We start from the raw sequence: 13,653 nt of genomic DNA, 5'->3' as shown, positions 1-13,653 counted from the left end.
GCCTGGTCTTGCATTTCTACCCTGCCAGAAGTCTGGCAGTTTATGATTGCTTATAGGCAAATTTGCCTTCACCAGGCTCTTCAGCTGTCACCACGACAATCATAGAATCATAGAATAGTTTGGGTTGGAAAGGACCTTAAGATCACCCAGTTCCAACTCCCCTGCCATGGGCAGGGACAACCCACACTAGACCATGTCAGCCAAGGCTTTGTCCAACCTGGCCTTGAACACCGCCAGGGATGGAGCATTCACAATGCAAGAGTCTCCTTTGTTAGCAAGTGCTGACCATGGATGGGAAGAAGACAGAGCGTGCTCTGACTTGTTTAAATGCTAATGGTGCAGAACCTCTGCAATGAGCTCTAGTGTTGCGTATCTCGAAGTCTTACAGCGTAGTCAGCTGGGAGAGGTCAGTTCTTCAACAAGCAGCTTTTCCCATCCAAGACAAGCATGTTCAGTCATGGCCTTGAGTTTCCTTCTCCTAACACCGGCCAAAGAGGGAAGATGTGAACAGCCATGTGCATGGAGGTGGATCCTCACCTCAGTTCTCTCTGAAGTCAGAGTGCGACCCACCGCTCCTCCTCCCACTGTGTGTGCAAGTACGTGATGTGGGTGCACAGCATTACACGTTCCAGGCTGCACTGGCGTTCATCTTCAGGATGAAGAGCAGCCGCTGCAGTGATACAGAACTGCTCAGCATGTATTTTCTCTCTTCTGACTTGCATTTCTACCTTCCCAGAAGATGATGAGCCGGCAGTGTGTGAACATGAGCCAGCTTCAGTGTGCGCTCACAGCCCAGAAAGCAACCGTACCCTGGGCTGCATCAAAAGCAGCGTGACCAGCAGGTCCAAGGAGGTGATCCTGCCCCTCTGCTCTGCTCTCGTGAGACCTCACCTGGAGCATTGTGTGCAGTTCTGGTGTCCTCAACATAAAAAGGACATAGAACTGTTGGAACAAGTGCAGAGGAGGCCACGAGGATGATCAGGGACTGGAGCACCTCCTGTATGAAGACAGGCTGAGGAAGTCGGGGCTGTTCAGCCTGGAGAAGAGAAGGCTGTGTGGAGACCTCAGAGCAGCCTTCCAGTATCTGAAGTTTGGGGCCTATAGGGATGCTGGGGAGGGACTCTTCATTAGGGACTGTAGTGACAGGACAAGGGATAACGGGTTCAAACTTAAACAGGGGAAGTTTAGATTGGATCTAAGGAAGAAATTCTTTCCTGTGAGGGTGGTGAGGCACTGGAATGGGTTGCCCAGGGAGGTTGTGAATGCTCCATCCCTGGTGGTTTTGAAAGGCCAGGTTGGATGAAGCCTTGGGTGACATGGTTTAGTGTGAGGTGTCCCTGCCCATGGCAGGGGGGTTGGAACTTGATGATCATTCCTGTGTAACATTCTCTAAGTGTTCCTGCTCCGGCAGGGGGATTGGACTAGATGACCTTTTGAGGTCCCTTCCAATCTCTAGCATACTGTGATACTGTGTGATACTGTGATCTTAAGGTCCTTTCCAACCCTAACTATTCTATGATTCTATGATACCAAATTAGAACAAGTTGCTGGGGGAAATTTTCCTTTATCTCAGATCTGTGTGTCTGATTTGGGCAGAACCTTTCATTGCCCTTTGCAGCCATCCTCCTTACTCTGCATTTACAGTCTGAGCTTCTTTATACCACCAGCTTTCAAGCACGGTTGCAGGTCAGCAGTGAGCTAGAACTGCCCCCCAAGGCAACTTACTATCTTCTGGTATCTTCTGCTCTATCCTGGAGCAGGTTTCCAAGTGCTCAGTGCCATAACTAACTTCAGGAGCTCAGCTTTCCCCTGGAAACAGGAGAGCTGGTTTTCCGATGGCACAGTATGCCTGACAGCTTGTGTTGGCTGTTTGTGAGAGCAAATGACTTGGTTTGCATGCTTAAACCTTCCAATGACTTAGCTGGCATGCTTGAACCTCCCTGGGGACACCCGTGGGGCAGGAAATATCACTTACATGCTCTGCTGTCTCACACGAGAATATTGCTCATTTTGTTTTCTCTATAATTTTGACTGTTTAAGGCAAAACACAGCAACAGTGCAGGGCCGTGTCTGGTTCAGAGGAGCCAGACAATGCAACAGCACACGTCATCCCCCCCTCCAGCTCTCCAGCTCATGTAGCTGCCTTGCAGTGAAGCATTTTGCAAGGAGAGTTCATTCCCTCAACATCTACTCATCTACCCCTGCTGTGTGGGGATACTGAAGTCTGCGAACAAGGAACCTGCGCAAGGAAAGCATGAAAAAGGAAAGAGATTTACAGCAAAATGACAGCAGAATTTCTTGGCCGGTTTCTGAGCCCTGGAGACCTGAGAGGATGAAGAACTGTTGCTGTCACCAACAACTTGATTTTCTTTTGCCTTGACAAGACCAAGCTGGAAAGTTTATTTCACATAATGGCACCTGAGATAGAGTTGTGGGAAAAGGATATGATTTTTTTAGAAAAAAAACTCAAGTTGCTGAAACGTTTCAGAGACAAAGATGGGGGGGAAAGCAGAAGTTAAATAGAGAAGTAAGGGATGAGAAATGAAACGAATGCTCATATGGTCTTGTTGCAGGTTTTGCTACCTCTGAAAGTACGTTACGCCTTTAATACAACTCATTACACAAGTAAGGAAAATCAAGATCCGGGACTGTTAAACCTCAGTTAAAGGATGTAGACCTGTTGAAGTGAGTCGTGAGTAGGGCCGTGAGGGAGCTGCTGCGAGGGCTGGAGCAGCTCTGCTCTGGAGCCAGGCTGAGAGAGCTGGGCTGGGTCAGCCTGGAGAAGAGAAGGCTCCTGAAGGGGAGACCTGAGAGCAGCTCCAGTGCCTGAAGGGGCTGCAGGAAAGCTGGAGAGGGGCTTGGGACAAGGGATGTAGGGACAGGCCAAGGGGAATGGCTTTAACCTGCCAGAGGGGAGACTGAGCTGAGCTCTGAGGCAGAAGCTCTTCCCTGTGAGGGTGCTGAGGCGCTGGCACAGGGTGCCGAGAGAAGCTGTGGCTGCCCCATCCCTGGCAGTGTTCAAGGGCAGGTTGGACACAGGGGCTTGGAGCAAGCTGCTCCAGTGGAAGGTGTCCCTGCCCATGGCAGGGGTTGGGAGTGGAGGAGCTTTGAGGTCCCTTCCAACACAAACCAGTGTGGGATTCTATGAGAAAAGGCAGCTCTAGAAGAAACAGCTGATGAGTCAAAGTTTTATTATGGCTTGCCCCAAAAGATGCAATAATACAAAGGAGAAAAGCTCCACAGGAAACTGTTGGAAGTTGAAGAGCGAGTCCATTGACTGACTTAAAAAGACACAAATGGATTCTAGATGTCTGTTGAGTTATGCTCCACTTTTATGGACTTCCTGGCTGACACTCGGGGTTTAGACCTAAACTCAGTGGTCTGGGAGTTTTGTACTTGTTTTCTGTAAGACAAACACATGGATGGATTTGGGAAGAAATTGCAGAGTGACAGCAATAATAAACACAGTACTAACAGACAAGTGCAGTGCTAACAGACAAATGCAGTGAAGATGCTGAAGTTTAAGTGGAAGCACACAGGTTAGCCTCCTTACTTCAATTATGTTATTTTAAAGGTAGTCGAAACCTGAGGCTATGGAACTGAAGAAATAGCCTCAAAGTAGCAATGTTCTTGCACATCATTTGATTTTTAAAGGGAAATAGAGCTGTTGCTGAGTGAAACCTAGAGGTAGAAATGATTTGTGGAGGTCTGTTGGAGCAAAGCATGGATAACCCTCAGGGGTTTAAGAGCTACCTACTCTTTAACATACAAAACCTTACAATGGATCAGAGATTTATCTCCCATATTGTAAGTGCTTAGATCTCCTTGTTTATCCGAATATTGAATACCGTTTACGTGTCTTAAGAGGAGAACAGAGCCAAACTACTGTAAATTCTGTCTTGGCTATCCTTGAGAAAAGCATTGTTGAAATACTTTTATTTGTTCAGGCCTTATGTGTGTTCCTGTCTCTCATCAGGGAAATTGCCTCTGATTGGAAGTTGAGCTTTTGAAAGAGTTACCCTCAGTGAACGAAACTGGAAGACTCTGTTGCCTTGGGCTGTTTTTAAAACAAAGTCTTTCAGAAACTTTTTTAGCCCAAGATGCCCCCAAGGTGGATGGTGTTGCCTGAACCTTTCCCTGGTTGCTGCCTGCCTACCTCTATGTTACCGCCATCCCAAAATAATGACATCCTCAGGTTCCACTCACCGCATTAGAGCCAGGAATGAAATGAGCAGTTGTTCACACAAGTATTTTCACAATAAAAATGTCACGTATAATGCCTTGAAAAGCACTTTTGTGTCAATTCAGAAAGTGCCAAACTTCAGAGTCAGGCATTCAGGGTTAGGATTTTTAAGTCTCCAGTATCCTGACTGAGTGGTGCAGTGTGATGAGCTCCTGCTAAGATGGGCTAAATATAAAAGCTAGTAACATTTAGCAAACTCCCATGGAGCTACCCAGTTTCCCAAGAACAGCATAACCCCGGGGTCACAGTGTATTTGAATGCTGCGGTGTAGTATTATGAATAGGACTGCTTTAAGAACGTCATCTTCACTACATACCTTATATTTAGCTCTATTTTGTCTGCTTTTACAGCTAAACATTTTGCAACCTTGCTTTCTTGGGATCAGGTTGTTGTAGCTGTGCAGTTATGCTGATTGAAAAGATGATTACGTTGAAGTCTCTTCTGATGATAATCATCTTTCATTTATTTAGGGCCATTCATCACAAAATACTTCCCAAATTGGTAGACAAAGTTATGCACGTGGATTTCTTCACAATCCACAGAAGTACAAGTACCCCTGGAGAGGCGTATGGCAGTTGTTTAACAGTGCACAGCGTCAACAAACAACTGAAGGGAAGTGAAAAAACAGGGGGGGTTTGCTCAGTCTGCCAAGATATCTGATGCATATGGTGGCTGTTTAATGTAGAAATTATCTGGAATAATCCCTGGTAATTCCCTGCCCTGCACCAAGATGTCATAATTTTTACTTAATTCCTTCACCAGCAAAACTCACGCTACTGAAATTACACTATTTGATCTAAGGGGTAACAGAGCCAAAACAGAGAGTGTCTGAGGGTCTTATGGAGTTGTTGCTGATGTGGTGCTCCAGCAGCCTCTGCCCATCTCAGGGAAGATGTCATCTGCCTGAAGCACTGCTCCAGCAGAGCAGCACTGCATCAGCTGAGACTCTGTCACCTAGGAAGGCTCATTTGACTTAAATGAAAACATAATTAGCTTTGGAGGAATAAGGTGGCTGTGTATTGTGCATAAGCTTCTGGTCTTCTTTGCCAGAAGAGCAACTTTTACCCCAAACCACTTCTGTTGTGGACTTGCATTCTCCCATGCCAGTAGAGACAAGGAGGAGTTTGGTAGGACTTTACCAGCCTTTGTGTTTCTCCTTCTAGCAGACATGAGGAAGTAGAGATTCTGGTCTTGGCAGGAACGTGGGCATACCACCACAGCTATTTAGCCCAAGGTTGATAAATAAGGCAAAATAAAGCAGGGGAAAAGGTGAACACCTCGTATTTTGCTATGTTAATTTGGAGTGCAAGTATGGCCTCAACAGCCAAAGCATTTTTGGAGTAATAACCATATACTTTCTTTTTTACTTTCCTTTTGGGGTGTTTTTTTTACTTTGGGGTTAGAAAAGAGGCAATCATTTTTTGTAAAACCCAAGCAGTGGCGGAGCTCTATTTCCCCAAGTGCACTTCACTGGAAAATAAATTACAGAAAGGTTGCTCAATAGCGGTGGAAAGCCACCTGGCAGGTGGAGAGCGTGCTTGTGATCCTCTCTTCAGCACTGTCCCTGTGCTGCAGTTCCAGCCACAAAAGCAGCTGAGTTATTCCTGTTACCCATGGAGGGGGCTCAGATGGATGCTGCCATCGCACCTCAGTTTGTCACTCTAACAAGAACATCTGGACGAGGGGAAAAACCAACAGAACAAAACCAGCTGCTCAAAGGGCTGGCATTCAGCATGCTTTCCATAGCCTGCTTTGGTGACAGATTTATCCCAGTACATATGGGATGACTTTTCCTGCACTGTTTAACAGTTTAAGCACTGTCAGACAGGCGCTGTCTCAAGCAACACTCTTGACTTTGCTGGTTTACCTGTTACACCGTGTCTGATGCATTCTTTCTGCCAACAGGTCGTCATGGGGATGGTTCTTACTGGCCAGTGGACACCAACCTGATTGATCGGAGCAGTCTGAATGGTAAATACAGGCTCCATCCAGCCATGCTTAATAATTAAGTGCTGTTTGGTGATAACCTTCTGCCTCTCTTCTCTTCATCGCTCTCTCATTCCTCTCTCTTATGGCTTGGAAGCCACCTAACATGCCCACAGGTCGTGCATTCACTTCTATAAGGGGGAGTTAGCTGTTGAAAATTCCACCCATGTGCAAAACACCTGCCCCAAACCAGAAATGCTAACAAAAAATAGGGTCAGAACACCATGTATTCTGTTTTGGTTTTCTCAAAGCTGGTCCCCAAATTTCTCATCAGATTTTCAGCTGAGGCAGAACTCCCCAAAGTATGTCGCTGGGGATGAAAATCCCATCAAGAGAGAAGTTTTAGATATACCTCAGCCCTCAGAAACACCTTTGAAAAAATAATGTCTTGGAAAGAATTGCAAAATGCATTTTACATTATTTTATTTCAATCTCTGGTCACATGAGACCTCGCAGCACTGGGTGCAGTTCTGGCCTTCTAAATGTAAGAAGGACGTGGAGCTGTTGGAGCAAGTCCAGAGGAGGCCACGAGGATGATCAGGGACTGGAGCACCTCCCGTATGAAGACAGGCTGAGGAAGTTGGGGCTGTTCAGCCTGGAGAAGAGAAGGCTGCATGGAGACCTCATGGCAGCCTTCCAGTATCTGAAGGGGGCCTATAGGGATGCTGGGGAGGGACTCTTCATTAGGGACTGTAGTGACAGGACAAGGGGTAACGGGTTAAAACTGAAACAGGGGAAGTTTAGATTGGATCTAAGGAGGAAATTCTTTACTGTAAGGGTGGTGAGGCACTGGAATGGGTTGCCCAGGGAGGTTGTGAATGCTCCATCCCTGGCGGTGTTCAAGGCCAGGTTGGACAGAGCCTTGGGTGGCATGGTTTAGTGTGAGGTGTCCCTGGCCATGGCAGGGGGGTTGGAACTGGGTGATCTTAAGGTCCTTTCCAGCCCTAACTATTCTATGATTCTATGACACAGGCTTTCTGGAGAAAATGCCTTTTTTAATGAATTTATCCTGTCCTAAAATAGGAAGATGTGACAGGAAATCCCATGGACTGACAAAAACTAAATGAACATAATCAGTGACAGCTGGGATTCAGTTATGTATCAATAACTTCTTATTCCTGACCCCAACTTCGTTACCTAATGAAACATTGTCATCTCACATTATTGAATGGAACAACAGACAAGATTCCCTCAAATGCGTTATCAAGTGAGGGTTGAAAGTACAAATTAATTGCAAGGCACATAGCTGATTAACTCTGATTATTTTCCTCAGAGAAGACAAGGAGGGAATGCAAAATTTTGTTACCTTTCCTGTCCTACTCTGCTGCAACCAACTCACCACTGTTTTAAGCTTTCTCCTGCTCTTCATAGTAGTTCATCATAAATATAGAAAAAATGACTTTTAAGAAGTAAAAAGAGCTTCCAGGGCCTGCAATAAATGGTAGAGAGTTGTTTTTCTTGATAGCCACTGTATTTCATAGGGTGTACTCTTTCAATGCCTCTTACTCAGCATGGAGATGAAAAAGAAATCAAATCCCCAAATCTTCAGGATTCCTCTACTCAACCATTTTAGTTCCAGAAGGATGGCACTCATAGCTGCTTCTCTTACTATTTGCCTGAAAAAAAAGCTATGTGAAAAGGGCAAATTATTTAAATAGAATAATTAGCGAAGTAAAGAAAGGATTATTAGGGCAGAAAATCAAGGCAGAATATTACAATTAAATTACATCTATTGCTAACTAAAACTGTTGTTTTGAAAGATTTCTCTTTTTTTTTCTTTTCCATTCAGTTGTAATAAAGGCCAAATGAGATCCCCGACAAGTATTGTTTCATTTATACATGAGAGTTTGTGCGTTTGATGCCATGTGAAAACTCTTGAGTTATTTTTCTTATGAAATCTTTGGCAAGACCAGCACTTTCTATCCCATTGCACCTAATATTTAGTTTTTCTCCAAGCTTAAGTTGAAAGATACTTTGGGGTTTCTGAGTTTGTAATCCTACAGGATGCCTGCAATATTGCCCTAGCATTCAGAGCCAAAACGTTACTCCCTGATTTGTGCACATGTCCATAACCAATGGCCCAATGAAGTGTAATTTGAGGCATTATCCAACAAAATATCCAAAGGGATTGGAACAGGTTGCCCAGAGAAGCTGTGGCTGCCCCATCCCTGGCAGTGGTCAAGGCCAGGTTGGACACAAGGGTTTGGAGCAACCTGCTCCAGGGGAAGATGTCCCTGCCCATGGCAGGGATTGGAATTGAATGAGCTTTAAGATCCCTTAAAATCTAAGCCAGCCAGGGACCAGAAGATTTTAGAAGTAAAAACTGTGCTATTCCCAATGCAATGGGGGAAATACTGTTGAAAGCAAGGGGCCAGTTTGACTGGGACTTGACATTGGAAATTAAGTTGTTTTCAGTCACTGCCTTGCTGCTGCATTGAAACTAAAGAAACTCATCACTTCTGAAGATCGAGCCTGTAACCTGCTCAAGTGTTGCACGGGGACCTGGTCAGCATAGCAATCAACAATGAGTTGTGATATAGGACTAGCTGTGGGGTGAACATAGTACTGCCAAATGAATGAGGCATTTAGACTGGCTGACACACAAGTTATGTCCTTGCCTGTAAACACCAAAAAAGACTATACAGGCCATAAAGAAAAAAATCCATAGTCCCTATATTTCCATTTTCAGCTGATAACAGCAAAAATGAGCTGAATGTTATTGACTCCCAACATCAGGTTATTATCATCCAGAAAATGCACAGTCACTACTGCTTCAATATTTTCCTCTCTGCTGTACCACTGAAACACAGAGATACATTAATTTCAGCTCTTTATGACACCCTTCTGCTCCCTCCATTGTCTTTTTCAGAGGAATTCATATCACCTGACAGGCTTTATGTGTTTTATTTTATGGTGACCCCTAAAGAGGGAGTAGAGCAAATCCAGCACTGATCATGCCCTCGTTATCCATCTTCTTTCAGAGCCCCCCATCGGGCAGATGCACCCTCCCCACGGCAGCGTCACACCCCAGAAGAACAGCAACCTCCTTGTCATCATCGTCGTCACCGTCGGCGTCATCACCGTGGTCGTGGTGGTGGTGGTGGCCGTCATCTGCACCAGGCGCTCCTCGGCACAGCAGAGGAAGTACGTGCTCAAATCACGTAGTGGAAAGGGAAAGGCAGATGCTCGTGTTCAAAACAGATCTGGTCAACAGCATTTCTGCTGCAGAGATGTGGGTTCTGGGACTGAACTGCGTTTTGGGGCTCAGCCTTTTGGTTTTGGAGGTGTCACTCATTACTGGTGAGTGAAGAATACCTCCTGTCACCAGGCTGAGGAGTAAACCATGGGGAATAAGTACCCTTCACGTGGTGAGCTTCAAAAATATCCGCCATGCCCTGCTCTCTGTTGTTTTTATTGCCAAGTATAATTCAGACGCAGGAAAGAATCAATTCCATTGATTTAAAGGGAAAAAAAAAAGAGTATTTGTCTGTGCCTGGTGATACCAGACTTCCTGACTCTGCAAGCTGTGCACCTGCACAGCAGAGAAACACAGACAGTCCTGCTCACTTGCTCTGGGAGGATGTTGTCCTCTCCAGACAATCTGTCTCTGCAAGTCTTCCAGTAAAAAGCATTCAGAAGTGTTTCTCCACATAACCATCAAAAAACACCCTCAAAACAGTCTATAGAAAATTGTAGGAAAAACATCTTTAGGATTGCTCTGAACGGCTATAAAAGGGCAGTAATGTAAAGCACAAAGCTTTTTTCAGGTTTCATAGAAATGGGAAGTGAGTCAGTGGGTTTGAAACAGACAGTTTGATGAATTTAATGCATTGAAAATTACATTTTTCATATTTTTCTATTATTTTTCTATTATTTGTCTATTATTTTTCTATTAGTTCATTTATTATCATGCTATTATGAAAGATTGGGCATGAGAAACTGAAGTTTAATCCTAGTATGCCCACAAGAATGATAAATGTTTGCATGAGCCAGACATTATTACACAGATTTGCACTGATGCTTAAAAACGGTTGGCACAATGGAAGACAGGATGGTCAGGAAACTGAACAGCTCCCTGTTTGCCAAAATCAGCTTCAGGCTGGTTGAGTGTGGGCAGATGGCAGCTTGGAGCATTCTACAGTCACTAAGGCAAGTGCTTTCTGTAAAGATAGATGGTTGGGGGTAGATGTTTTAAATAAGAAAGCTCTCATTTAGTCAGGAAAGTGAGGGTCTATGCTTTTAGAAGTGTTAGGGTAGTTGAATGATGGACTGATTTGAAAATCTGCTTCTATTGTGAGTCTTAGCACCTGAAAATCAGTCCGTTGTCTAACAGCAATGAAAAAATATTCTTCTGAATGGAGTTTGGTGAATCCAAGTTAAAGCTTCCTCGAGTTTCTAACAGAGAAAAGGCAATGACAACAGAAAGAGATTCATATATACAGAATTAGCTGTCAAAAATTAAACGCCTAAGTTTGAGGTAATCAACCTTGACCTCCTCTGGAGCCCCTGGGGAAGAACAGGAGCATTCAAAGAATCATAAGATCATCTATCATAAGACATCAGAAGACTTGCCATTTTAAGATGCTTATTGATGTCCATTTATTAAAAATGTGTGAAGATGGTGGATTTGGATTTGCTGTATCAGTTGTAAACGTCTATACTGTAGGTGGGTAAATCTCCCCCAGGTTGCCCCAGACAAACCATTTCTGAATTGAAAGTGGAGAAAATAGTAGGGTAATCAGAATTAAATAATGCATAAATAACGAGAGATGCATAGTGTGACACACAGGGTTTAGATCCCAGTTTTTATTGGCAGCAGGTTCTTAGTTTAGTCACCAATGAACTGCTGGACAAAAGGGCTGCAGTGAGGGTGAAGGCCAAGTCCCACTGGATAGTGCATGTGTCCTTCCCCTGAGCAAAAACTTGCAGGGGACGGAACAATCTGCAAGCCTTCAGTGGAGGAAAGTCATGTTTCTTAAGTTAACTAAAACTTGACTGAACAAAGTACAGTAAAGCATATTATATAGAACAACCCGGTACTGACCTAGGTGGTTTAGTAGGGATTTTCTGTCCCTACCATCTGGTGAAGACTGAAATATCATCCATAAAACCCCTGTGACAAAAAAATAGAGGGGACAAATGTATGCAAAGATTCAGGTGCAATAACTTACCAAGTTGTGCATAAAGAGAACGTGTGGGTCCTGCAGTAATTGGGATTTATACCTTCACAGTAACTGCATCTTCCACAGCACGAGGTGCTCGCTGCCCTGCACTGGCAGTGCCCGGTGATGTGGTTGGTGTCAGGGAGGATGGACAACGGGGCCAAGCATCAGCTTCATCCTTCAGTTCAGAGTTCAGGCTTAGAGAAGATGAATCCCAGTGGAATCTTAAGGGAAAATATCACCCATACAGCATGCACCCAAAGTGCAGGACCTGCTTCTTGCAGGGATTGTTTTAAAGCTTCAGGGTATAATAAAGACTTGCACCATGCCAGAAGAATTAGCCTGTGGACTGGCAACACGAGGTCACGACTGCCACAGGAGATAAGCTGAGGGTAGGTATTTAGTTCAAGACTGGTAGGTAAACAGTGTGCATTTAAGCCATTAAAAATGAAACATAATCTTGAATACATCACCCAACCCATTAGTATGCCAGACAGTGGTGTGGTGTAAAAAGAGGCTGCAAAAACAAGCTGGGACTAGTTTAAGTCCTATGTAAGTAATAGGGATGTGTCAGTATACATTTAGGAAGGCTCGGGGGAGGTGTTAATGAAAGTGTGATCAAACTCAAATGAACTGGGAGTGAGTTGGCAGCCACTAAAGAGCTGCCCTATTTCACTTCTGTGTTCTAGAGGTGCTCCCGGGTTCCTGTGTACCCTCCGTGCTGGGGTGCCTTGTTAAATCCATGCTGGGGGAGCTCATTAGCTCCATCCTGGGGTAGCTCATTAGCAGTGCCCTCTGCCCCATCTCTTGCAGGGTGGCATGAGGCAGGATCTGACCTTAGGGGAAAGGACCATGAAGCCAGTTGATAGCAGAGACAAGTACTGGTTTCGGGTTTGTAGGGTGGTTGGCAGGAAGTAAAGAGGTCAAAATTACACATTTTTCCATCTGTAAACACTGGGGAGATTTTCTAGGGAAAGAATTGGTTTGGATCCTTTGGTTTTTGTACGGGACCTCTGTATCAGCTGAATTTCCCTTAATACACCCCAAAAGACAAAGCGCATGTTTTTACCAGGTTAAGAGTAAAGAAAAGAAACTTTAAAACACTCGCTCATGCATTGGAAGGATAATTAAGGTGAAGTAATGTTCTTATTTATCATTGGGTATCCATAAAGCACTTTTCAAACAGCAGTGAAGGAGCTCAGTGTGGCTATTGCTTATGGCACTGTTGCTTCTGTGTTCTGCCTTCAAAAGCACCCCTGCTCCTGAGGAAAAGATACCCAATCGGACCAGGACTGTGCTGTTACCCGTGGTGGTCTTTTACAAGCAAAGCCTTGTTTTGCCCAGGAGAACAGTTTATTTCTGAGCTGTTCAGATAAAGATGTCTTCAGGGGTTGTTAAACAAATAAACTAGGCTGAGTTGCTATAAACTTAACTGTTTTCTCTGGAGTAATGTAAAGGCAAAATGAAGGCAGTGAAGAGTAATCCTGCTCTGGAGTATTTGAACAATTATCCTAGCATGTGTATGCTGTTAGGAGCTATGTGGGTATGCTGTGTAACGGCTGGAGTCACTGCCCAGCTGCGGTTGTGCTGGCAAACGCAGGAATGGATGGCGAGAAAGAGTTTCCTCTCCAGAGGCTTTGTTTATTTCAAAAGTACATCATTAACCAAGACTGCATGATCATAATATTATTTTAAGGGCGGAACTGAAGTCTATTTTTAGTTCTATCCTTAGGAAAAAAAAACAAATATATATATATATATAATTATAGTATGCAAGGATGCATTTCATGCTGTAAAATCATTGAATAACAGCAGAAACACTGCTATTTGGGATTTTATTTTTTCAGTTCGGAACTTCTTGTCTTCCCAATCCCCCCTCCAGCAATCAAATGCAATCCCATCGTAAATCTCAACATGAATTTCCAAAGTATCCTTTTCCTTTGCTGCAGCTGAGGTTCAAAAATCATGTTGAATCTTTTATGACTTCCTACATTCTAAAGACATATTATTCTATAGATATAATGTGCTCTCTGGTGCAGCATTTATTCCATTATTCCAGGATCCTGCCTCCACCTGAAATGGAAGGTAGATGCATTTTCAGAAGCTGAAACTCAACTTCTGCACTGCATAAACAAAATATTCCAGGGGAGGATTTATTTTCATTTGTTATTGATGCCATTTTCTTATGCACTCCTGGCTCTGATTCAATTTGCTAATCACAGGCTGTCAGAACATCAATAATTTGTGAGAAAAAAACAATGC

General features: G+C 44.1%; 1 protein-coding gene across 1 annotated transcript in view; it reads left to right on the top strand.

Moving 5' to 3' along the window:
* The window catches only part of DCC (DCC netrin 1 receptor), a 602,068-nt gene that overhangs the window by 552,588 nt on the left and 35,827 nt on the right, over positions 1-13,653 (top strand). Inside the window, exons 22-23 of the mRNA XM_062615397.1 lie at positions 6,149-6,214; positions 9,211-9,373. Coding sequence (XP_062471381.1) covers positions 6,149-6,214; positions 9,211-9,373 — 229 coding nt within the window. The remainder of the gene's footprint in view (positions 1-6,148; positions 6,215-9,210; positions 9,374-13,653) is intronic.

The sequence above is a fragment of the Pezoporus occidentalis genome, unplaced genomic scaffold (genome assembly GCF_034315485.1).
Source record: "Pezoporus occidentalis ecotype Australia unplaced genomic scaffold, CSIRO_AGI_Poc_V1 ctg180, whole genome shotgun sequence".
Classification (NCBI taxonomy): Eukaryota; Metazoa; Chordata; class Aves; order Psittaciformes; family Psittacidae; genus Pezoporus; species Pezoporus occidentalis.
This window is presented reverse-complemented; position numbering and strand designations above follow the sequence as displayed.